We start from the raw sequence: 26,461 nt of genomic DNA on the forward strand, positions 1-26,461 counted from the left end.
TTCACAATTTGAGTTGAATTACTGAAATAAATGAACTTTTTCACGACATTCTAATTTATTGAGATGCACCTGTAGTCATTGTGGCTTTTATTTTGTACAAATACATGTCCAGCAGTCGTTTCGAATCTTTCGATAGGGGTCGCTATCTTCACGCGCCTCTAAAAGCAACGCGACACTCTGGTCACGTGGTATGACCGAGTAGGACGGCCATCTTCCCTAAAACACAAACAACAAGAGCGTACTAGACATCAACACGCAACGACCATTGGAGAGGGAGAGAGAGCAAAAAACTGTAAAAGCGGAACACGATTCTCGAGGAGGAGCACAGAACACAAACAACTGCACATGCATCCAAAGTGAAGATCGTCGAGTTTGACGGGGCGACTGGACAGTAACATCGCATCGACAGCTCCAGAAATACGGTCAGCAACTGTGTGCCTCTCTCTCTCCTTGAACGTCTGAAGCGTTGATGGCAGGATGGGTGTTGCATTAAGTTTTATGCAAACTTGGAAGGGGAAGGGCAGCGTGTGTGCGAACAGCGAATGCATTTTAGCGCATAAGGAGCTTTAACTGGCCAGCGCTTGCGTGTGTGGGAATAAATAGTGCTGTTTTAAATTGTGAGGCTTTTTGTATGTTTGCTAAGGCAGCTGTGGCCGTGGGTTGAAGGCCAAAGGAAGCAGCGGAGTGGAGTTTGGAGGGGCGCCAGTGTGCAGGCAATGCACGCGTATGCACACTCCCCCTCCCTGTGCACGCGACGCCCCTCAAAACTCAACCAATCAATATGAAAACAACACCGAGCTGCTTCGATGCTTGTTTTCATTCCTCGCGATAAATATTGAACGCCGACATTTTGCGTATGTTTCTGGGATTACGTTTGCGTCATATGGAATAGAAATGGCCCTAATGGCGAGTATTTTGTAGTTGTGTCCCATTCTGGAACGACTCGTTCTTTTGAGTCGGATCTTTTCAGTGAATCGATTGAACCGATTCACAAATGGGATCGGTTCATGAACCGGACTGAATCCGTCTGAACGGTTGTCGAGTCATCAGCTCACTGACTCACTGAATCGCAAACTGTCAGATTCGTAATGAGTCGAGAATCATAAGAGCATTTGGAGTGAATCGAGAATTTTACTCCAGTAAGTTGTTTAACCTTTTTTCGAAGTCAAGTTACTTTAAAAATACTTAACTGAATAGCGTAATTGTTTCGAATAAAATGTACTGGAAATATGAGACCCTGGACCACAAAACCAGTCATAACAAGGGTCAAATTTATATTTTTTATATATTTTTATAGATTTTTTTTATTATTTATACATCATCTGAAAGCTGAATAAATAAGCTTTCCGTTGATGTATGGTTTGTTAGGATAGGACAATATTTGGGTGAGATACAACTATTTGAAAAATTGCCTGAGGGTGCAAAAAAAATCTAAATATTGAGAAAATTGCCTTTAAAGTTGTCCAAATGAAGTTCTTAGCAGTGCGTATTACTAATCAAAAATTAAGTTTTGATATATTTACTGTAGGAAATTTACTAAATATCTTCATGGAACATGATCTTTACTTAATATCCTAATGATTTTTGGCATAAAGGAAAAATCTATCATTTTGACCCATACACTGTAGCCTATTGTTGGCTATTGCTACAAATATACCCGTGCTACTTAAGACTGGTTTTGTGCTCCAGTGTCACATATATGCACTAGTCAAAGCATTTTAAAACCAAGATATGTCAATTAATGTACACACAAATTGTATTGACTTTGTGAACTGAATCAAGACTACAACCAACTAAACCATGGCACATGAAATTACAATAAACACCCTTATTAGTGGAACTTACATATTAGTATCATTATTAATAAAGTAAACATGCATTTGTGATTGTGTATGGCTTTATTAGTGCATTCAGTGTTTGTCGGGGATCACCTGATGACATAAAAAGTATTGCGGAATCATTTTTTAACCAATTATTTGAACCATTTCATCTCTTCATACTTGAGCGGTTTGCTGTTATTTGGCAGCTGTTCACATGAGTGCAAATGCTTGAGTCCCGAGATGAATTATGAGCTCTCTCAGGCATACTGATGCATCTCTAAGTGCTTTTGAAGTTACAGGTGTCTTTAATTGTTCTTGAGATGACATAGATTCTAATATAGTACTTTATGTTAAAGAGCCAGGCTCCCCCAGTGAATACTATTTATTCTCAACGGTTTGTTCTGTTGCTTAGATATTTCTGTTGCTATGACATCTGTGGGTGCTGTTGATTAAACCCCTGAGATGTTTCTTTTCCATCTCCATGCTATCCTGATTGCAATAACTCTTCTAGTTGTGCAGTGCAGATGCCAATCTAGAAAGATTTTCGCTTCAATCTATCTGCAAAACACACACTGTGCACACTTGCCCTTTCCAAAATATAGTGTTCTGGTAAACTTTGCCACAAATGATCATTTTTTTACTATGTTTTTCCTAAGGCATGGTTTGTTTGTGGTCTCTTTTCTTAAAGAAAATATCTTTCAGGATATTTTAAAAAGGAGAGAGGTTATTTTCATGTACGCTTGGCCTTTAAATTGATAGGATACTGTTACAGGAGCATGTCGGGCAATGTGCGCTGCAGGATTGTTATAGTTAACTAAAGCTAGAACTAAAACTAGTAAAACATTTTTGTTCATCGAAGCAAAGCTGAAATAAAATAAAATAACCTTAAACTCATTCTATTTAGCATTTCTTATTTTCATTTTAAAATTTTCATTATTTTCATTTTATTTGAAGCACTACAATGACTAACTGGCAATAAAAAAAAATTAAATATGTTGATATTAAACAAAGTAAATATGACTAAATCACATAACAACATTACTAAAAAAGTAACTAAAATTAAATTGAAAACTGAAAATATAAAAATAAAAGCTAATTCATAATATTAATAAATATTATAATAGTATTTAATACTAGCATTATATAAAAAAATACTAAAGTAACAACTGCATACTAACCATTTTTTTTTTTAAATAAAATGATTTGGGTTGGCATGAGGGTGAGTAAATAATGACAGATTTTTCATTTTAGGGTTAACTTCCTATTAAATACATTTGCCCTGGTGAATATAGTACATAAATAGACATTACGGACTAAAAGTCAAAAAGTCAACTAAGACGAGCAAGTCTAAATTCTTGCTAATCATTATTGAATAATTACTGATGTGGCAGAGTCCAGCTCCTTTTGTTTTCTCTCAAGTACGACGTCGTCCACTTTGTCCCTCTCGAATTCCTTCTGACAGCGGTTCAATAGCAGCTTCCGGAAGTTTACAGTGATATTAGGTTTGTCTGCTGTGGGCACTTTTAGCTACAATTGGATCATAAGAGGAAGAAATACTTATGACATACTAAAGAATGAGTAATATGAGGCAAAATAACGGACAGTCCAAAGAAAATAGACATGGAAATTTCACAACTGCACACTGCACAATTAACTCCAAAGTGCACAGAACGTACCGTAGCCAGGCAGCGACACATGTTGGCGTAGGCCACAGAGAAGCTGGGCTCATCAATGGCTTTCTCAAACACAAGGTCGATGACTCCTTTCAGCCTCTCCTCTGTGTTGATCGTGAGATCCGTCACCTGCTTCATCAGCTGATGAAACATCTGGGGTGTGAGCTTGTTCAAAATGCTACGAACTCTTCGGAACAACTCCTGAAGTGCCAGAAAAGCAACAGATTGCCAACAAAACAACCTTCAGATAAAATAAACAAATCAGGTGACAAATCAGGACTTAAGGGATGTGAGAACGTCGTATATATATCATATTATATATAATACTGAAATAACTCTAGTGCCTCTTTTCTTGGTTTTAATGGTTTCAGTTATAGCGCTTGCATTAAGTCCACACTATTTTATAGTTTTATGTGGTCATTTCTTGTTTTCTCCTGCAGATAAAGGAGGGAGAGGGATTGTCGGCGTGAGGAGGGGGTCACCAGCTGGGACCTGGTCCATACAGCATTGCCAGTACAACAGAAAGAGTTAGAAAGACACACACAAATAGAGAAAGAGAGAAGCTTATTGGGGTCATAACTGATTCTGGCAGCTGTATTATCAACAAGTTCGTCTCTCTTTTTTTTTTTTTTTTTGTCTCTTTGTCTGTTTTGTTTGTTTCCTGTAGTCGATCGACTTAAGACGTCAGTATCAAGCTCTGCAGTTTTTGCAGTCCAACAGGTATTACTCATTTTAGGGGGGTTTGATTTTATTTTTTTTTTCCCATTTGTTTTTATTTGTTTGTTTTCATCGGCTGTGAACAAGAGAGCTCTTACCGTGTCTGACCTTTTGTATTTCTGCTCTCCTGCACACACGCCCTGAATAAGGCAGCTATAACCCTACTCTCCCTTAAGTTGGCTACTTTGAAATACACACACATATAAACACACACACACCTTTCAGCCCTCTCACCCAGACCTGGTCCAGCCTAGTCTTGCCTGCGCCACTCCCCCGGACAGGGTAAGAATAACACACGAACTGCTGTATTTACATATATAGATATGTCTGTCAGTCATGTGTGCATTACACTTAGGGCTGAACGATTAATTGCATTTGTGATTATATCGCGGTATGAAAAACGTGACACGCAAGAGTAAAGACGTGTGTTCAACTTGAAGATCGATCGGTGTATGACATTAAAATAGGGCTGCACGATAAATCGCATGCGATATTTAACGCGCATCTTGTCAGTAAAGCCATTATGTAATCAGCGGTAATAAAGTATTTAGAGCGCACAAATCAATTTTGCATTTAAAATACATTTTTGGATGTCTGCAGACCTTCTCTTTTGCTCGTGCAAGGTTTCACTAGCTTGCTCCCTTGATGCCCGCCCTCAGTGCTCTCTCAATGCCAACGGCTCGCTTGCTCAACACAACCCAGCGTTACAATATGCCATAATTCCAGCCAATCAGAGACGAGGCTGGAGAGGGTTCCTCGAGCTGAAGGGATCCCCCGAATTTGGTGCGGATTCGCTGCGCCGTTACGGAGATATGGCCGTTCAAAGTTTCAGTGGTTTTCCATAGACATAAGCTTTAAAACGTTTCATTCAGGTCGCCAGTAGCAAACAATAGAGTGCGCTCTGCTGGACAAACTAAGTAATTACACCATTTCAAGCATTTTATCTGCGTTATATGTTCTGTAAAAAAAAAATTTCATATCGGCGGCATATTCGCCGATACCGATATATCGGCGACAGGCTCATATCGGCTGATAATATCGGCAAAACGATATATCGGTTGGGCTCTAATGAAACCCACAGAAAATAAATAAATAACAGGGAGAATAATAATAACAGTTATTCTCTCTATTTTTCAATGTTTCAAGTGAAACAGGTGTTTTTTCCCCTGTAGGTTTTTTTAAATTAAAAAAGTATAAATTTTTCATAATGTTTATACCATAATATATAAACATAATATACCATAATTATTTGGTAGTCTGAGATGGGATGGGGATTCGGGAAAGGGGGGAGGGGGGGCGCCAGATTTTTTTTTGTATAGATTTAAAGGGGAGCACGACCAGAAAAAGTTTGAAATTAACAGACAGTGTTTAAAAAGTGCAGTCCACATGTTTACATGTTAATTACAGTGTCTTTGAATGACCTAAAGTAGTTGGTAAAGCAACAGATTTGTTTTTATAGTTCTGCAATCTACTTTAATTTGTGTGATTTGTTACTGACTTTCATATTAATGTTTACACCAGGCTTATTTGTCAGTGCTTTATGTTGTGATAATTATTACATGCTTACAAGGTTGGAAGTTCAAAAAATCAGTCAATATACTTTGATTGTAGTTGTTAAATAAAAATGTCATTCATATCAATTCATGCATCACCTAATTTCATCGTAACATATAGGCCTGGCCTACAGAAAATAACATTTATGTTTAATCTATCTAATATTGTATCATACTATACAATGATTTATAGCTTGTCTTTGTTGAATAATACAGCTTTAAAAAATAATTGCATATTAAATCGCAATCGATTATTTTCCAAATTTGTTCAGCCCTAATTACACTGCAATGTAATAAAAGAATCTGTGTGTGCTAATGAACAGAAGTATGCTTGCAGCATGTTTCAGTGTGTTGCATACTCTCATTCAGGTATTTCTGTTTGTAGACTTTCACCTCTGAGAAGGAAGGAAGAATATGACTGCTGAAACACTTAACTTTGGCCCAGAATGGTAAAATCCTTTCCTTTCTATTTCTGTGTCTCCTTCTCTTGTTGTCAGATCTCACTTCGTTTTCTTTCTCCTCTTTTCCTCATAATTTTTTTTTTGTCTCTGTCCTTTTGACCGATTTTCTCTGTTCCATTCTTTGTCACTGTCGGATAAATTAAATGCAAGAAGTACTATCTCACTACCTTTTCCTGTAGTAAGCTACTTTAGGCAAAGGGATAAGTGTTGTTATTTTTTGCCATGTTGTTTTGCATGTGTAGCTCTGAGGCGATAGTCAAGCACTCTCATAGAATGTCTTTTTGCTCATACACTAGCACTCAAAAGATTGGGGTCGGTAAGATGTTTTTTTTTTTTTATAAATTAATACTTTTATTCAGCAAGGTAGCATTAAATTGATCAAAAGTGACAGTTAAGACATTTGTAATGTTCTTTTTTTTTTTGCCTTTTCAAAGAATCCTGAAAGAAAAATCACAGTTTCCTCAAATATTTAGCAGCACAGATGTTTTTAGCACTGATAATAATAATAATATTGCATGTTTTCCTTAGCACCAAATCAGCGTATTAGAATGATTTCTGAAGGATCATGTGACACTGAAGACTGGAGTAATGGCTGCTGAAAATTACGGGAATAAATTGCATTTTAAAATGTATCAAAACAGAAAACGGTTACTTTAAATTGCAATAACATTTCACAATGTTACAGTTTTTACTGTGTTTTTGATCAAATAAATGCAGGTTTGGTAAGCATAAGAGACGTCTTTCAAAAACATTAAAAAAATAAAATAAATTCTTACTGAACCCAAACTTTATGTCGGTCGTATGTGTTGTATTGGAAATCCTGAACTAGTTTTTTTTTTTTTTTAATGAGTAATGTATTTAGCTAATAAAAAAAAAAGAACAATATTATCTTTTGTCACACAGCCTAAAGCTCTGTTTTTGAAAATATATTTCCTTCCTAAATCACTTCAATGTAGTGAGCTTCAAAATGATATCTTACCATTCAGTTTATTCAATTTAAAGGATTTTTCCTCAGCACTGCTCTCTACTTTTACCGTGTTTCTGTAAGGTTCTCTCTCTCATCCGACAGAATTTTCATTTTTGGTTGAACAATTTTTTATTTTTGTAAATTAAATTTTAATTATTAGATATTTAGACAGTTAATCTTTCTGTGATGCTTGTAGAATACAAACATTGTGTTTGTAAATGTCACACTATAAGTATTTTGTGTGCTCAGCGAGTACTGAGGGAACTTTAGCAGGTCCCCCAGGAACTACTAACATCAGATGCCGGGGGCGAGACAATGTCAGCACCAAGTAAAGTTGTCAAAACAACAATAACTCTGGTGATTCTGACACCCAACAAAACCAGATCACTCCCAGTATAATCAGCAGAGTTATTTACACTATAAGCACAGTTGCTATATACAGTATCTGACACAGCAACTCCAGCCCCTTGATTTTCCTGTTTGTCTAAAATTAAATATTATATAAGTATGAACACTACTGTTCAAAAGTAAGATTTGTTTTTGTTTTGAATTAACTGTTTTTTTTTTTTTTTTTTTTAAAGTAAAAGTATTTTCAAATTTATTCCTGTGATGGCATTACTCCAGTCTTCAGTGTCACATGATCCTTCAGAAATCATTCTAATATGCTGATGTGCAGCTTGAAAAAATTTTGGAATATTACCAATGTATTAACAGTTGTACTGCTAAATATTTTTGTGGAAAATAACTTTTTTTCAGGATTCTTTGATGAATAGAAATTTGAACAGTAGTGTATATATACATTGATTGATATGGATTTATTGGGCATAACTTCTAGCTTTTTTAGTTCTTAAGAGTGTTTCCCCTACCCAAGCATCAGCCCACGCTTCAGCACCATTTCCTTGGAAAAGGGGAGTGAGAGATTCTAAATAAAGGAGAGCCGATATTGACAGGGCTGTCCTTGAATGGTAGCCAGAATTAGAGCATTTCTCAATGAAGCTTTCACATTGTTGCTGCTGTATCTCTTTTGATCTGATTTTTATCTCTCTCTCAGGCTCCGTGCACTTTCCAGTGGAGGCAGTGTGTCTTCCCCTCCTGCCTGAAAAAATAATGCATTGCATTAACATTGCTTGCATTTTAATGCCTTGTATTTCCAGGGCTTGCATTTTTAGGTCCTGAAATTTAACGTAGTTGTTTATTGAAGCTGTGAATATTTCCATTCAAAATATTTCACACACATTTTCATAATTAAAAATTAAATCATTCATATTCACCTTCCAGAATTCACTTCCAAAATATTCAATCTGTTTAAAAATACGATTCCAAAACATTCAATCTGTTTAAAAATAAGATGTATAATATTCGACAGGCAAATTTCGGTCAATTTTAGTTCACTTTCTAAATTCGCTTCCACAAATTCAGTGGTTAAAATTCGGCATTGCACATCCGGGAACTGCAGGAATAGCATTAGAGCACCGATAAGTACCGTTATGGCCGAGAGGAGATGCTAGCACTTTATGTCAAAGACAACAAGGTGGGAAAATGCCTAAAAACAATTCTGGGCTGTGTTGGTCTATTTTTAAGTCTAGGTAATATCTAATCATTCAGTTTGCAATGATTGTACCTACACCTTTACCGCTTGACAATGACATTAGAGGGATTGATTAGACACAAAAAAAAGTGCATTTTTTTTTTAGTCCAAGTGATCTGCCGGTAATTGGGCATTTTCAGATTATTTGCATCAGTTGTTCATGTCTGCTTGGTTGATTTCAATCTACTGACAGCTGTGTTAGTTAATAATAAGCTGTGTTAGTTAATAAGTTTTCATTAGAGGAATTTTCTCTTCATCTCAATTGCTGGTGGTAAATTATGTTATACATTGGCTGTCGGTTGCTCTGGACTTTTTGATGACCAAAGCAACAGGTGGATCAAGTCATTCATTCACAAAAACTGATCTGCAGAAATGGAGCAAGCGCTAAGTAGAAGTTTTGATTGGCTGAACCTGCGGTTGCTCCGTCTTAAAAGGGCGGCGCTCTTGGAAGATGGCGAGCTCATTCTGGCGGGAGGAGCTCCGGATTCCTTCTCCCGTCGACAGATTCCAAACCACTTGTTTTCGTAAATGGTTCATATTTCTGTTGTGAAGTAATTTAATTAAGTTTTAGGTTAAGGAGCGTAGGGGTGTCCTGCCATTTAGTTTGACCTTGTTTGCGATTTGTTTATCTTGGGGAGTTAGGGAAGTTTATTGTATTTTTGTTTCTTTTGTTAGGACATTTATTTATGTTTTATTTGCAAGTTATTTTGTTTGTTGTTTTGGCCTTGGGACACCCTGAAGCTATGGCTTCTTTATTGAATTCTTTTATTCCATTTCAATAAATTACTTGTGGATCTTACTTTTATGTCTGTGGTGATCTGTCGGCTGGGGTTGGTTTCCCGTTAATACTGCGGTTCCCCCTCATATGTCACACTCCAGGATTCCCCAACGACGCGTAACGTGCCTCAGTGAACTAATACAGTGATATAAGACCTCAGATCTCATTATTATGCACACTATATACAAGCAAGCAAATGAGGTCAGAAGAACGCAAATTTTCGAACGAAGAACGAATTTTCTTTATAATTGCTTTCCCTTACCACTGATCTATGTAGTAAATAGTCCTACAAAGATATCAATACCACGATTAGTTTTAACAATATGCAACCACTTTATATTGACATAAAAATAGGAGTTCAAAACAGCCTAGGTGTATTGTTGCTGCAAATTTAAACTGGAGAAAGCATTGACGCGCTATCGCACCCATGGGACCGTCTGACAATTTCACCGAATGGGTTAAAACTAGGGTTGGGTACCGAAACCCGGTACCAATATGGCACCGGTACCTATGTAACCGGTATGTACTAGAACCGAATCAGAACGCAGATTTCGGTGCCATGCCTGAGCGATAGATTGAAATATTTATCCTCTGGTTCTCTGAAACGGACATAAGAAGCATCATCACCGGCACCGCATGTGAAAAATAATTTCCCGACTGAGAAAATGCACGTGAACTCAAGTCGGTAAGCTCTAATAATACAAATCCAACAAATCTTTGTAGTAACGCGAGTGTCCATGTTGTTTTCACATTCCGACTTAAAAAGCACAACTCGGGGAAATGAGAGCATCTGAGGAGCGCGTGAATGCAGTAATTACACTTGCTCTGATGGCAGCAGGTAGCCTTCCGTTAACTAAGCTAAACATGCTAAAATTAAAATGCCTAAAGCTAAACCTCCCTTGTATTCACATTTCTAAACCTGTTGTCCAACAAAAGAGAACATTATAACCTTTTTACTCCACAACACTTTTGTGATCTGATGTGGCTTCGTGTCACAGAATGAGGCAGAAAATGTTCTATACTGTAAAAAAGGCTATGTCGATTAGCAATGGATTATAAATATATTGAGCTAGTGAGCGACGCCTTGTGGTACCATAACAGAGAGGCACAAAATCACTTTCCAGAACATTTTCGTTCACTGTTCCTGGCTGGTGGAATGATTTTCCCTAAAGCTAAACCTCCCTTGTATTCACATTTCTAAACTTGTTGCCCAACAAAAGAGAACTTTATAACCTTTTTACTCCTCAACACCAGTCAAATGCTTCCTTTTGTGATCTGATGTGGCTTCTTGTCACAGAATAAGGCAGAAAATATGTTCCATAGGCTACTTTAAAAAGAATACATCGATTAGCAATTGATTATAAATATACGTAATTATTATGAAAATACTAGAGATGGCTTGAATAACACAGATAAACTATATCGTCGCAGCCGAGTGTTTATTGTCTTTATTTTATCATTCAAAACGTTTATATGTTCTGTTTACTCGGTTACAGCTATAATAGCGATGCCTTTGTCCATATAAGGGATTTCCTGGAGGGTCATGATTTCCGCTACTTCTCTGACTGGATATGTGGATTTTCTGTGCGAGGGTGCCCTCTGGCGTCCAGTATGAACGAAACAGACATCATGTGTTTATAGTGCTAATGGCCAATCCGTCATTTTTGGGGGAATTTTTTAAAATGTATTTATATATATTTTTAAAATAAGTATGGGTTCAGGCACCGTTTAGGCACCGGAACCGTTTTAAAAGTATCGATTTGGCACCGGTATCGAAAAAAAAAACCCATACCCAACCCTAGTTAAAACGTCCAATGTATTTTAATTCAAATGACTTTTAACATTTAAAATAACATACTGTCAAATTGTATAGCTCATAGTGGTTTACTACAGGTGAGATTTTGCCAATACCTCCCTTCATATATGTACAGTACACAATTATTTACATATAAGATCCCTGGAAAGTGTTTATTCATGTTCCAACTGTTGTAGTACATTGCTAGATACAAGACTAACTTACTACAGGTTAGATTTGACCAATATCTCCCTCAGTATGTACAGTACACAAATATCTTTTAAAAAAACTAAAGTAATTCACCAAAAGGTTTTTTTTCATGTTCCACAGGTATTGTTTTTCATACTGTATGTACCATTCACAATTATTTAAAACAAAAAAACTGTAAGACCCCAAAAGGCATGTTTCATGTTCCAAAGGTTGTAGTATAAAATATTGATGTACTTTATGTACAGTAAGGGAGGTATTAGCAAAATTTCACCTATAGTACGTCAGTCTTAAAATTGCATGTAGGCCACGGGAAACAGCGAAGATGTTGAATTAAACACACACACAATCAGCTTTTCCACATGTTTATATTGGCCCCGATAATCAAAACTTCTACTTAGCGCTTGCTCCATTTCTGCAGATCAGTTATTGTGAATGAATGACTTGATCCACCTGTTGCTTTGGTCTTCATCAACAGCCTCTTGCGCCACCTGCTGGTGAGTGACTGACAGCAGCTGGAGATCATGCATCGGTGCTCTACTGCTATTCCTGCAGCTCCCGGATGTGCAATGCCGAATTTTCTGCCGAATTATTACCACTGAATTTGTGGAAGCGAATTTGGAAAGTGAAATAAAATGGACCGAAATTTGCCTGTCGAATATTATACATCGTGCTCCCGGATGTGCAATGCCAAATTTTAACCACTGAATTTGTGGAAGCGAATTTAGAAAGTGAAATAAAATTGTCAGAAATTTGCCTGTCGAATATTACAGGTGCATCTCAATAAATTAGAATGTCGTGGAAAAGTTAATTTATTTCAGTAATAAATCATCACAATTAAAAGAACCAAAGACTTAAACTACTTCAGTCTGTGTGCATTGAATTTATTTAATATACGAGTTTCACAATTTGAGTTGAATTACTGAAATAAATGAACTTTTCCACGACATTCTAATTAATTGAGATACACCTGTATATCTTATTTTTAAACAGATTGAATGTTTTGGAAGTGAATTCTGGAAGGTGAATATGAATTATTGAATTTTTAATTATGAAAATGTGTGTGAAATATTTTGAATTGAAATATTCACAACTTAAATAAACAACTACGTTAAATTTCAGGACTTAAAAATGCAAGCCCTGGAAATACAAGGCATTAAAATGCAAGCACTGTTAATGCAATGCATTATTTTTTCAGTTAGTGCTATTCAACGTGCTTTTTTGTTTCAAATACGTATGGCATTATTTTTCTTCCATATTTGTTGTAATTACACTTTCAGTGTGTTGGAAAAGTGTTTTCAAGAAATCCAGACACTCAAAGTCCCCCATGTAGGGCCACTATTGTGGAAATATTACAAATCTAAAACTGCTTTGAAAAGGGACCCTGAGATGTTTTTATTTTTTATTTTTATATATAGGCAAGATGATTTGATTGTTACTTCTAAAAGTTGACCAGTTAATATCTGTTGTAAGAAGCCACGTCAGCATTACGCAAACTTAACCCTTAAATAGTCAGTTCCTTAGGGCAGAAATTAGGGCATAAGCTAAATTAAAGGGTGATTTCCATTTAAAAGTCAGCATTACCTCTGAACATTTTATGTTTCTTGAGCAGCAAACCAGCATATTAGAATGATTTCTGATGGATCATGTCACACTGAAGACTGGAGTAATGGCTGCTGAAAATTCCGCTTAGCCATCATAGGATAGAAAAAATAACATTTTAAAATAAATTCAAATAGAAAACAGTATTTCACAACATTACTGATTCTGCTGTATTTTTGATCAGATGCAACCTGAGTGGGCAGACCTGAGTGAAAGACTTCAGAAACATAAAAAAAATTCCCAAAACCTTTGAGCCTATAAGAAGGAACATTGGTGAAGGGATTGAGTTGCTCAATTTTTGTAGCATCCCCTATGGTGGAAGGTGCAAAAATGCTTTTTGGAATTTACCCAAAATGTGCTGAAGAATGTTGATGGGTTAAACCTGACTCAGATCAGCACAGTCCAGACTTTGTATATTTAAAATGTTTCTCTGTCCAGATGTAAATTTCCTGATTTTGAGTCCATCATTTGCAACAGTAGAGTGAGTCACATTGTTGTGTGTGTTTTCAGGTCCCTGAAGAAATGCAGGATAAAGAGTTTGTTGCTATTCTGCAGGATGAGCCTCAACAGCCACTGGCACTGTTGCCTCTCACTGAAGAGGAGCAGGTGAGAGGCACACACTTACACGTCTGGCATTCTGAGCTTGGGGCTGGTTTATGGCTATCGCGATTCGTCGATTTTATTTGACACTTCAATTTTTAAAAATCATCGACTTAATTTTGCTTGCGTCGACTAACCGGTAAAATACCGGAAGTGGCGCATTTCACAGACGAGAATGTATAAAACACATTATTTGTCTGTTTCCCAAGGCTGCATGATATATTAAACCCATTTTAAAATCATAATTAAGCATAATCGTGAATTCACAAACGCTACGTTTCAATTAAATAATTATATGCGATGCAGTTCTAATACAGTATATGCGCTTTAATTATTTACATGCGTGTAGGTTAAGTACGTGCATCACACAGCGGCTCCGTTCACAGTAGTTCCACAGGAACTGTTATCATTTACATGTGTGGAGCGTCTCAAACTCCATCTCTGCATGTTGTTGTGAGTTTGCGTTTATTATAATGTTCATCTGGGAACGCAACATGCGCCATTTCATCAGATTTGTAAGGTAAATCATTTATAAATCTACTCTGTGTTTTAGTGCATATTCACAATGAAACTTACAAGCATGTAACTTTACCATATCAAGTTCATATGTGTATTCGCACCATTTTGTGTGGATGTAAATTGTGATTAATCTCTGTGATAATCTGATTAATCTCATATAGTTTGTTTGATTGAGCTCTGTTTGCCAGTGTTCATTCACTGTTCAGCTTTAGTTTACGCAAATTAAGCAGGTCCGTCTCTGACATTATTGACTACGACTGGATTATTTGAAATACATGTATTCATTCTACATTTTTTTTAAGAAGAACATTGTTAATCCATAATGTTGTAGTGTTTTCATGATTATTGTCATAACGCATATTTTCATCAAATCTCATTCATCTTGTTATTGTTGGGGGAAAAAAAATGACTTAATTAGCAAACATGTTTGTCTGTAATTTTGTTTTGCAATATTAATGCTAAAAATATGTATGCAAAGCGCAAAAGATGGTTTCATCTTAAATACCCCTGAGGGTAGACGGGTCTGTGGCATGAGGAGAGATAAGAAGTAAACTTGTAGAGATTGCTTTGCTGTGGGATCAGATGGGGTCTGTCCCCAAAGGTCCAGATATTTGCAGCATGGCATAATTCCAAACAAATCGCTCCAGACTGGTAATAGAGATTCTCCCAATTCCCCTCGGACCTCCAACACTTGTAACACTGCTGCTACGCACTTTGGGCCGTCCTTCAAAAAAGCCTAACCAGGAGGGACTTGTTTGCTGTCTTGCTTTCCAGCCCCCAGCCCCCACTCACATGCTTACATGCTCACCCGCTTCAGCCCGAGTGGACTGAATTATTCATGCTGATCTTCAAATGTGTTCATCATGTTTCACAAGTCAAATGGGGAGTTTTGTGAGAGAGGCAGGAGGAGAGAGAGCAAGGGATGTATGTTTATGGAAATGTAAAGAGACTAAACTGAATTTTTTTTTTATTTTTTTATTTATTTATTTTTTCAGAAATACTGCACATTTACATTTTTCTCCGAAATAAATTCTGGTAAATAATATTTCTGGTAAATACTCCTTTAAAAATTGTTTTTTGATTATAATTGTATTATTAGTAGACTAGAACACATAGTGGATATGTTGTCATTCTTACACTATAATACTGAATTTTGATTTCAGTGATTTGGACTATGAGATGGACACTTGCTTCTTGCACTTTATGTTGCACTTTACTTTTTTTACTTTTGGATTTCATTTGGTTTAACGAAATATAGTTTAATAAAATATTCTTAAGTAAAATTGTTGATTTTTATTTTTTTGTGAAATTAACTGTTTGGATTAATCGATTAATCGATAAATTAGTTGATAGATTAATCGAAATGAAAATAGTAATTAGTGGCAGCCCTAGGCTGATTAGAAATGCATCACACACAAGTAACCTGAGGTGGGGCAAGCACATTTTTCAGAAACCGTAAACACTCTCTTATATAAAAAAAACCGCCTTTGGCAGTATAATGATTCTTATCTCCACCGATTTTGCGTTTTTTTGTGGTCCTGGTTTCACTCCTCATGTGTTTTTTTTTCTCTTTGCAGAGGAACTTCTCCATGTCTATCAACAGTGTGGCTGTGCTGAGGCTTATGGGTAAGGGGGGCGGGGCCGCCCCTGCTGGAGTGAACCGAGGCAGAGGCAGTGTGAGAGGCGGTCGAGGCAAGTTGATCTATTTATGTGTACATGCGTGTAAATTATTCATGTATTGGCTGAAGTTTATGTCACGCTGTGTGTTTAGGTCGAGGAAGAGGAGAGGGCGGTTTCTACCAAAGAAGCAGTGAGGAAGGAGAGGGCGGTTTTGGTCGTAGCGTTCGAGAGATCCATCGCAGTCAGAGCTGGGATGACAGGTATTCTTAATCGTTTTGTTTTATTTTATTGTAAATTATTTCTATAGTTTTGTAAGTCATTTTAATCTTTTAATTACATTTTTTGTGGTATTTTTCCTATTGTGGTCTCAGTTTGTTGCTTTAGCTCTTGTCTTAATGAATATAAAATCCTTTTATCAGCATACAATCTAGATTTGGATGGCTGTTGAGGCAAATCAAAAGCCGTCTAAATAAGCCTTTGTCTCTTTTCATTCTGCAGAAGTGAGAGACGTTTTGAGAAACCTCTGCGGAGGGAAGGTGTACGTCTTGGTTTTGAGGAGGGGGGTCCGGGTGGCAGAAAGGAGTTCATGCGCTCTGATAGCGACAACTGGCGCACACTGAGAGAGGAGCAGGAGGAGGAGGACACAGGAGAGGCTGGTGGCAGCTGGAGACTCACCGGCTCACGAAGAGATGGTAACACAGTACACATTTACACTTGGCATATAAAAGGAATAGTTCACCCCCCCCAGTGTTTTATTTCGTTTTATTTCGCCACTAGTTAATATTAGATGTAAACAAACCATCTGTTTTAGCTAAACGCTTTTTAGTGGATTACTTGAGGTGTACCATACGTAAATGGAGCTTTTCTTAAACATACGCTCGAAAGTTCAAGAGTTTGGCGTCAGTAAGAAAAAAACATTTTCATCAAGGATGCATTACATTCATAAAGTGACAGAAAATGCATTTATAATGATAGAAAAGATTTTTAATTATATTAAGTGCTGTTCTTTTGAACAACTGTTTTCAACACTGATAATGAGATGTTTTTTGAGCAGCAAATCAGCATATTTGCATGATTTCCAAAGGATCATGTGATGCTGAAGATTGGAGTAATGCCTGCTGAAAATAAAATACAAATAAAAAAAAAACAGTTATATTAACTTATATTTCTGTTATACTGTATTTTACCACCCTCAAACGTTTGAACATTAGTGTATAAACTTGTGGTGCTTTTTCCTAGATGGTGGTCCTCGCTCCGCCGGTTGGCGCGAACACTCTGGTCCGGGTGAAGTTCGCCGCAGGAAGTTTGACTTCGACTTCCGGGATGGAGGAAATGAGGGAGGCAGACGGAGAGCAGGCAGCGAAGGAGCAGAGGAGGAGAGAGATGGTCTGCCAGAGTGGTGCACAGATGAGGAAGATGGAGAAATGGGAACTTTTGATTCTTCTGGAGCGTTTATGTCTATTAGGGTGAGACCATGAGATCTATTCTCTATTGATTTATAATCTATGGTTTTCTTTTCTTTACATTTTTCAACTCTTCTATTGTCTTAGAAGGGCCCGAAAGACCCCATTCCAGAAGAGGAGTTTGAGTTCCAGGGGTTGGAGGATGAGGAAGAGGACGGTGATAATCAAGAGAAGAATGGCGCTGGTGCTGAAAAAAGCGAGAAAGGTGGGAACAAAAATGGAAAAAGTAGACGCTTAAAGCACAGTTCTTGCAAAAATGTATATGATTGCTTTGTGTGAGGATAATACAGAATTATTTTGTGCACAAATACAATTTGAGCACTGCTGTGAAGTTGTCTGAGATTTACAAAAATCTCTGAAGTGCGTTTAATTAAAATATGATTTTAAACAAAGATATCGAACTTGTTTCAATTGATCTCGTTACTCTCTCTTTTCTCTTTCTACAGATGTCATTGACTCTGCTCCAGTGTCTGAAACTGAAGTGAAACCGATTTCTCCTTCTCCTCTCCCTCAGTCGCTTCCTGCTCTGGTCCCTGAGGCTGTGCCCTCTGCTGCCCCCTCTGGCTTGGAGGAGCCTCAGCCTGCCCCCTCCATTCCCAACAAACTACTAAGTGAAGGTACTTTTTTTTTTTTTTTAATATATAAATAATTTTTTTTATAGCTATATAGATGGATGATGCTTCACTTGTGTATTGTCTTTTCTGTAGTGTTATCAGAGGCCATGTTAGATTTGAGCCCCAGTGCCTCCTCCAGTCTGCCTTCATCGCCTCCCTCTTCATCCTCTGCTGCTACTGACCTCCCACCACCGGGGGGTGATATTGAGGATGATGAGGGCATGAAGCACCTGCAACAGGTACCACAGAAAAGGAGTTCTGAGAGTAACATATACAATAACATTTGACTGAATTTAAAAGATGAAAGGTTCAGCTGCAAAAATGGGTCATTTAGAACATGTTATAATAATAATATCGTCCGCATATATTGATCGCATTGATTATATTAGTAGACACTCAGTATTCACCAACTTAGTGATGTCATTAACTCTTTCATATGTGCAAAAGAGTTAGCCAATCACAACAATGTTATTTGTATGTACAATGTACAATAGTAAAAACCATCTGCTTAATTCTTAGTCAGAAAGAGGGTGGGGAAATTGTCTATTTATATTTTTGATGATAATTTATTTATAATTAGTTTTTGTTACTAAATAGACTAAATTATGACTAAATTAACTAACATAATTATTTATGCATTTATTTATAATATTCTTTTGATCTAGAAATGTGGATTAACATTAAAATAGAGTAAATTATGGCTACATTAAAACTAAATTGAGTTCTAATCTTTTTTTATTGTAATAGCTCATTTATAATACATTGTTATTGTTCTAGAAAGTTGGATTAATGAGTATGCTTTCTATGAAAAATAAATGCTACTAAAAGTGTAGAATATGTCTCCTCTTTAAATAAATTACATTGCTTATAGCACACTTTCATTCTTTTAGTGGAAAAGAGTTTTTGATGGTGATTTATGTGTGTAGGAGGCAGAGAAGATGGTGGCAGCGCTCCAGGACACATCTCTAGAGGAAGAGTGTTTCACCCAGACTCTTCAGGAGAGCAGAAACACAGCCTCTGCTCTTCCTCTCTCCCATGACTCTGCCATGAAATGGTTTTACAAAGACCCGCAAGGAGAGATTCAGGGTACGCACGCATTCTCTCATAGGAGGTCAACTCATGCATATGGAGCAGTGCTTTGAGTATAGTCCGTAAATACCATCTCTTTTTTGCCTGTTTTTTTTTTTGTCTGTTCCGTCTCTCTCAGGTCCTTTCAGTACAGTGGAGATGTGTGAATGGTTTCAGGCGGGGTATTTCGCCATGAACCTGCTTGTTAAACGTGGTTGTGATGAGGGATTTCAGCCACTGGGAGAAGTCATTAAGATGTGGGGGCGTGTGCCTTTCGCCCCTGGCCCCTCCCCTCCGCCCCTCCTGGTGAGGAAGCAAGCCGACCTTCGCCCTCACCCACCCCGGGGGGCAATCGTGAGTCTCTGGGTGGAAGGGTGAATGTTTGGGCATTATTTTCCATAGGGTTATTTGCATTCTGGGGAGCATTTGCATTCTTTTTCTCATCCATTAGTTTTCATATTAATTCAAAAGGGAATAAGCGTGTTTGTAAAGTTGTCTCTGTGTATCTCTGCGTGTATTTGTATAAATTTGCATATGTGTTCACGTGGAATGTGTGCAGTGTGTCTTAAAGAACTATTCAAATCTCTCTTTTCAAAATGGAAAACTATAAACATTTTGTAATTAGCAAAACAAAAAAGTCTTTAATGTTTCTGTAGGTCCTTAATTTGTTTACTGAAATGCTTTTATTATACTTTTACTAAAATAAATGCTCTTATGGTTTAATGTTTGAAATCAAAGAAATTAGGATAGCCATGAAGATTAGTATTTTCACTGTTTCTCTGTTAAAATAAAATTATTTTTATTATTATTAATTTTTTTTTTAATGTATTTTACAGTACAATAATATTGCTACTTTGGAGCATTAACAAATGTAAAAGCTTACATTTACATTTAGTCATTTTGCAGATGCTTTTATCCAAAGCGACTTACAGTTGGGGACTTACAGCTAACAAATCATTTTGCATTGTTGTATACAATGTGAAATTTTGCCGTGTAAAGTTTAGCTATAGACTGCATTTATCATAAGTAAATAAATACCATTAAGCTAAAAAAAATTCTTTTAAGCCATCTTAGAGAACATTATCAAAAAAACTGTTTCTCTTTGATGTGGTGTTAAAATACCAGTATTTAATCACTAAATATTAAAAATATAAGAAAGATTTTGTTAATTTGTTTAATTATATTGGTGTTTTTACAGTTTGCATAAACGTCTTGATGACTTAAATATAATTTCCTTAAACGTGGATATCTTGTGTTTGTAAATGTGCTTATGCGTAGGGCTGGGTATCGAGTTCTATACTTTTTAGGCACCGACCAAATTGCCTCGATACCATCGAGTATTGGAAAAACGTCTCGTCGTTCGGTACCAAATTTCGATACCTAAGGGGTTAGTCTCATCAACGTCAGTGAGCCAATAAGCCTGCAGCACTAGATGTGCTCGATTAGAAGCGGCGCAGCGCAAATCGATCAGTGTTTGACATCCGCGAGAGCGATGCGAAAACGTACGGAGCAGTCTGCTCGTGGTACTGTAATACACCGATAGGTCTGCACAGTCGGTCCCCGTCATGCTCCACACTCAGAGATGTGGCTCACACGTGAGGATTTAGTGTGAATGCGTCCCAGCCCCCGTAGCTGTAAGGCTACATTTACACTGGTGCGTTTTTGTTTTAAAATGAAAACGATCCTCGTCATACTGGCGTTTCCACTGCGTTTCAAACCGGCTTTCCACTATCTCCGACAAATGACAGACCGAAAGGCATTCATTTCCAATGGAGAGTAGCGCGGGAGCTGCGTAGAGTTCCAATCATATGCAGATGTCCGTTCATACTACAAGACCGAAAGCGCGTGTTACGTGACCATTCATGCACACTGTATACGTATAGATAATCACATTATTATAATTGAATTGATAGATCAAATGTAAGAATTTGAAATGAAAGTATTAATGAGATTAGTGGGAATAGAATAAATCATTTGCACAAAAAACAAATCACACACACACACATATATGTATACATACATATGTATATATATATATATATATATATATATACACATATATGCGCCAGACAAGTAACATGATTAAAACATCAGTAACCAAAAATAACTATGTAAACACCAAAACGCAAGTATTATTCTGATTTTATTACATTTAGAGTAAGTAGCGAATAGTGGATATCTAATGTATATAATGCATCTATTGACAGTATAAGGTTGCGCTGCTGAGGTGCGGCTCACGCAGCCTCTTCCGGAGAAATCAAAACGCGCAACACTTAAGAAACTCAGCATCCTGAGGTCAAAATTCAAAATGGAAAGTTTTTATATTTAAAATACAGTTAGTTAGGCAACATCACACAACGTTTTCACCATTACGACTGTTTAATAGTTCTATAAACAGTTCAATAAGCAAATACAATAATATTAGGTCACCTACATTTTAGGCGGGAACAGCGCATCTCACAGCAACCAGCCGATTCATTGCGGCTTGATTCCGTGTTTGAACGAATGTAATAACTTCCGATTGCCATCTAATGTGTGTTTTGGCCATGTATTGTTGCTGAAATTAAATATGTTATTACATCTGAGTCAGAGCAGTGATCATGGAAGAGAGAGTGCTAATGCTCATCAGTAAATCAGTGGAAAATGAATAGAAATGATGATTCTGTCTGAGCTATGCGTTTTAAAATGAACACGCACTAGTGTAAATGTAGCTAACGGATGTGTAAACTGAAGACAATTTGAGCTTTATTAAAACTATTTGCACTGATTTTTTTGTTAGTTACATTTTGTTCCTTTGTGCAGTGGCTTAGGAGATGAGTCTTTGAGTCTGTATAAACATCAACAAGCTGAAAAATAAAACCAAAGTTTTTTTTTTTACTGGCACCTACTGGCGTTTTAATTTCGTTGAAATGTATCATTTCCACCATAATTTCTTGTTTGTATATTCAAATATATTTAAAATAATCTCATAATAATTATTTAATGCAGTTGTATTTTTCAGTGTAATGTATCGATATTGAAAATTTTTGAACGCTACCAGTCCTACTTATGTGTGTCTCTTAGAGTCTCTCATGAATAAATGCATGAGATAAATCACTCTGTCATGGGTTGATGTGTGTTATTGACCTCTCTGTCTATCAGGGTAATATGGATCAGGAGCGGCTGAAGAAACAGCAGGAATTAGCTGCCGCTAAGGCTCTTTACCAGCAACTCCAGCAACAGCAGCTGTTTCAACTCATCAACAGGTTAGTTTATGTTTGTGTGTCTTTTTGCAGTGTCACTGAGTATGCTTCATCTATTTAAGACTGTATTACAACCCTCTATGTGTTTTTTTTCTTGTAGGTGTGAAGAGCAGGGTATGATGCCTTCGTTAAACAGGTCGATGTCAGTGCCAGATACAGGGTCCATGTGGGACATGCATACCTCAGCCTCACAGCCAGCAGGTGCACACACAAAACACTTAAAATGTCATCCTTTGTTTACTTGCTCACTTGCATCTGAAAACAAACTTTCTTTCACGCTTTCTCTTTTCCTTGAGCAGGCGGTGAGGCCAGTCTATGGGACTTAATGAATTCTTCAACTCAGGGTCCAATTCTAGAACAGCTTCAGAAGGTGAGAATTGCCGCTGATGCCCTCTGCTGGTGATCTGAGGAAATGCACTGGACTCAAACTCCTGTTCTCATTGCACTGCTCTGTATTGTGTTCCAGCTACATGAGAGAAGAGAAGCTGACCTCAGGGCCAAGCGTGAGGAAGAGGAAAGAAAACGGAGGGATGAAAAAAGGCGAGAAGAGCAGAAAAGGAGAGAGGAGGAGGAGCTTTATAGGCGCAAACAGGTATTATAGCCGTGTGTTAAAATTCTCTCTTTTTTTTTTCGTCTCTCTTTTTTTTTATGCATTTGACACTCTCTCTAGAATAGAAATGAATTATGTAAAATTATATTAATATTTCAATATTTCTGTTTTTTAATCAAATGAATGCAGTTGCATTAGAGATGTCTTTCGAAAACATATAAATCTTAACCAACTCCAAACTTTTGAATGGTAGTGTAAAATTAATTTTGTTTTAGTAGTTATTTAGTTGTATACTTTTCTCTCTCACACTCCATCTCTTTCTTCATATCTTGGTTTTTCCCAGCAGCAGGATTTGCTGATGAAGTTGCTCCAGCAGGCTCCACGCCAGGGTTCCTCAGGCTCCGGGTCGAGCTGGAGCGGAGGACCCATCCCTGGGCTGGGAAAGCAGACCAAGCCCCTCAACCTCCTGGATGTCCAGCAGGAGGCTGAAAGAATGCACAAACAACAGCACAGAGTCCAACAGCAGCAGAGGGTAAGACACACACACACACACACAAACATCACGGGTATGCAGTCCTGAAAATCTAAATAAATACATTATGGGTGTCTCGCTCTACAGTGGGGTGATGCCTCTTCGTTGTGGGGAGCGGCTGGATCTTTGGATGGAAAGGTGGGTGGTGGCAGCCCCTCTGGAGGAGGGATGGGAGTCTGGGATGAGGCTCTCAAGAACCAGAGCACACTTCGCAACAACATGGGGCTGAAGAACAGCCGCAGCAGTCCCTCACTGAGGTAAACACAAACCACTAACAGCTTTTCAGTGGTATAGACCAATATCTAGTAATCACGAGATTCTGATGATGTGCGAAATCCAGATGGAGGGCAGGAAGTGAATAGCCGAATGGATGAGATGGAGGAAAGTCTGTACTGGACTGGTTTAGACACTATTACAAGAGAAAATTATAAACAGAAAATCACAACATATGTTGGATGTGATCCTTATGTTATAAAGAGGAGGGATTTTTCAGCTAAATACTTGCCTGCCATCGAGGCGTTGGATATAGGCCTAGCAACTAACCCTGGTTGCAAACAAGCTATTTCGAAAGTGAATCCCACGTTTATGAGGGATGCGGGATATACTGTATGTCACTCCTGAAACTTTGCTGCATGTACAGGGTATGTGGCCGTTGGTCCTGTTAGCAGCACGTAAAACAAAACTTCAAATTCGGAATTGATTATAGCCTAGAAAGCGAGCAAATAGCGCTTCAATATAATCACTAACAAGCTGTCACTCACTTTAATTTATCGCAATCTCACAGTGTTCCGTTATATTCAATGAAGCTCTCTAAACTGCAAATATTATATCTTATTTACATCCACGTGTCTATGTGTGGCATTTAGCATTTAGTGAATTCTGACTGTCTCGCACTGAATGCCTAAGAGTTGGCAGCCCTGTATCTGTTTATGTTTCTTTATTAATGTCTTAATATATTATTATTATATATTATATTATCCATTTGCACACACAAGCATTATCCGACTCGGCTCCTCCCGACCGTGGACGCAGGTTTACAAGCCACTTTAAAAAAAAAATCTCTTTACCATAATCATTAATGACCAGAAAGGTCATGGCAAAAATGTTCTTGTTTATATTTTAAAAAGTATATCAAACTGGTAATCAAACTCATGACCTTGGCATTGCTAGCAGCACTATGCTCAAACAATCCGAAGTGTTAGTTCTAGCTTAACCGTTTGTGTGTGCTTCTACAGTGAGCAGTACATGATGAGAGGCCGTAAACACACTGAGGAGGAGGAGCGGCTGTTGAAGCTCCTGCAGGGGATGAAGTCTCAGGATGGCTTCACCACCTGGTGTGAACAGATGCTGCATGCGCTCAACACCTCCGCCAATAACTCCTCCTCTTCCCAGGATGGTAAGACATCTCTCATTTAGGATTTGCATGCACCAGCTTTTGTCTCATTTGGGTTGCTTTGTATTAAAAAATAATCTGAAATACAAATTCTCTTTTGACAACATCTGCCGAAGCTGACGATTATGGTGGAAAGTAATTTAGACTCGTCCCTCAGGTTGTAAAAACAAACAGAAGACGTGTGTACAGTAAACACACACTTGTTAGCCCAGCAGGCCCGAGAGTTTCTAAAGCAAAAATGTGAGCGTGTGTTTGTGTTCACAGTGCCTACCATTGTGGCGTACCTGAAGGAGGTGGAGTCCCCGTATGAGGTGTTGAACTTTATCTGCTCCTACCTGGGCGACACTGTCGAAGCCAAAGAGTTTGCCAGACAGTTCCTGGAGCGCCGTGCCAAACAGAAAGCTAACCACCAGAGACAGCAGCAGCAGGTGTGTGTGACAGGAAGATATAGAGTCATTGTGTGGGGCTGTTTGCCTACTCCTAATAAAAATCTGGGGCCTCTCTTATAGCTCTCCAAAGAGATGGCTGGACTTAGCATGAACAACTTCCCTCTGCAGGTATGAGTGAAATTCTAATTTGACACAGAGGGCAGAACCCAGTCTTAGTTGTCATTTATCAGATTTTGCCTCTCATTCTCACATTCTTTTTGTCTGTTAGGATACTGTACGAGGAATGAACCCCAGTGCCCTGCAGACAATATTCCAGACAGTGCATTCTGGGAAGGGGGGTGTGGTCTATGATCAGGCAGCAAAGCTGAAGAAGAAACAGCCCATGATGCTGCACTCTGACCCAAGCATCTTAGGTAACCTATTTTCCTCTTGTACTTATAGCATGGGCAGAGTAGTCTGATTCCTGAACAAATGACTCCTGTCAGCTGGTTATTCATGAACCACAATGGTTATTTTTAGTAAACTTTTAAATTTTTTAGTGAACTTTTGGAAAAACTGACTTTTAGTGAATTAAACGCATACAGCTTAGAACTTGCTGTGTAATGTTGTGCATAAGTCTTGTGGCACTTAAAAGGCATCATTTGACAGTGTAATTGCATTTTTCCAAATATTTCTTTCTAACACGCTCTAAAAGAACATTTAAGAGGAATCAGAACATTTTTTATGGTTTGTGCAAGGGTTTGATTTTTTGTGAAATTAAATTTTGCTCTGGAATGAAATGCTCCGTTTAACTGTGAGAAGTTTAATGAAAACCTACACTGCTATTCAATAGCTTGGGGTTGGGAAGGTTTTTTAAAAATTAAAAATACTTTTATTTGGCAGATGCATTTAATTCAGAGGTGACAGTGAACACTTCAAATCTGATAGAAAAGATTTCAATTTCAATTACATTAAAAAATAAAAATAAAATGACATTTACCCTTCTATTCATCAAAGAATGCTGAATTGCTGACAAATCATATTTAGCAGCACAACTGTTTTCAACATTGTTAATAAGAAATGTTTCTGGAGCACCAAATCAGCATATTAGAGTAATTTCTGACACTGAAGCCTGGAGTAATAGCTGCTGAAAATTCAGCGTTGCCATCACAGGAATTAATTCTATTTCAAAATATATTTAAATAGAAAAATTATTTTAAATTGTAATCATATTTCACAATATTACCCTTTGTTTTTTCTGTGTTTTTGACCAAATAATTTCAGCCTTGGTGATCATAAGAGACTTCTTTAAAAAAAAAAAAAAAAAAAAA

At 37.5% G+C, this 26,461-nt stretch overlaps 2 protein-coding genes across 2 annotated transcripts in view; one reads left to right on the forward strand and one right to left on the reverse strand.

The window, feature by feature from the left end:
* Positions 1 to 137: 137 nt before the first annotated feature.
* LOC107683559 (PERQ amino acid-rich with GYF domain-containing protein 1-like) overlaps positions 138 to 26,461 on the forward strand; it is a 27,187-nt gene continuing 863 nt past the window's right edge. Inside the window, exons 1-25 of the mRNA XM_016479637.1 lie at positions 138 to 422; positions 3,934 to 4,492; positions 6,149 to 6,212; positions 8,243 to 8,285; positions 8,660 to 8,722; positions 13,672 to 13,767; positions 15,858 to 15,972; positions 16,052 to 16,160; positions 16,399 to 16,592; positions 17,140 to 17,366; positions 17,451 to 17,568; positions 17,810 to 17,980; positions 18,071 to 18,216; positions 18,904 to 19,063; positions 19,185 to 19,399; positions 22,187 to 22,290; positions 22,388 to 22,488; positions 22,587 to 22,657; positions 22,754 to 22,879; positions 23,181 to 23,369; positions 23,457 to 23,626; positions 24,605 to 24,765; positions 25,027 to 25,190; positions 25,272 to 25,319; positions 25,420 to 25,564. Of these exons, the coding sequence (XP_016335123.1) occupies positions 6,178 to 6,212; positions 8,243 to 8,285; positions 8,660 to 8,722; positions 13,672 to 13,767; positions 15,858 to 15,972; positions 16,052 to 16,160; positions 16,399 to 16,592; positions 17,140 to 17,366; positions 17,451 to 17,568; positions 17,810 to 17,980; positions 18,071 to 18,216; positions 18,904 to 19,063; positions 19,185 to 19,399; positions 22,187 to 22,290; positions 22,388 to 22,488; positions 22,587 to 22,657; positions 22,754 to 22,879; positions 23,181 to 23,369; positions 23,457 to 23,626; positions 24,605 to 24,765; positions 25,027 to 25,190; positions 25,272 to 25,319; positions 25,420 to 25,564 (2,971 nt within the window). The 5' untranslated portion in view covers positions 138 to 422; positions 3,934 to 4,492; positions 6,149 to 6,177. The remainder of the gene's footprint in view (positions 423 to 3,933; positions 4,493 to 6,148; positions 6,213 to 8,242; positions 8,286 to 8,659; positions 8,723 to 13,671; positions 13,768 to 15,857; positions 15,973 to 16,051; positions 16,161 to 16,398; positions 16,593 to 17,139; positions 17,367 to 17,450; positions 17,569 to 17,809; positions 17,981 to 18,070; positions 18,217 to 18,903; positions 19,064 to 19,184; positions 19,400 to 22,186; positions 22,291 to 22,387; positions 22,489 to 22,586; positions 22,658 to 22,753; positions 22,880 to 23,180; positions 23,370 to 23,456; positions 23,627 to 24,604; positions 24,766 to 25,026; positions 25,191 to 25,271; positions 25,320 to 25,419; positions 25,565 to 26,461) is intronic.
* On the reverse strand, positions 3,186 to 3,673 carry LOC107683580 (eukaryotic translation initiation factor 4 gamma 3-like). The gene is made up of 2 exons (XM_016479654.1): positions 3,497 to 3,673; positions 3,186 to 3,347 (listed from the first exon to the last, which is right to left on the reverse strand). The coding sequence occupies exons 1-2, from the start codon at positions 3,644 to 3,646 to the stop codon at positions 3,186 to 3,188; spliced, it is 312 nt and encodes a 103-aa protein (XP_016335140.1). The 5' UTR covers positions 3,647 to 3,673.

Source organism: Sinocyclocheilus anshuiensis, unplaced genomic scaffold (assembly GCF_001515605.1).
Source record: "Sinocyclocheilus anshuiensis isolate Anshui unplaced genomic scaffold, SAMN03320099.WGS_v1.1 scaffold874, whole genome shotgun sequence".
Taxonomy (NCBI): domain Eukaryota; kingdom Metazoa; phylum Chordata; class Actinopteri; order Cypriniformes; family Cyprinidae; genus Sinocyclocheilus; species Sinocyclocheilus anshuiensis.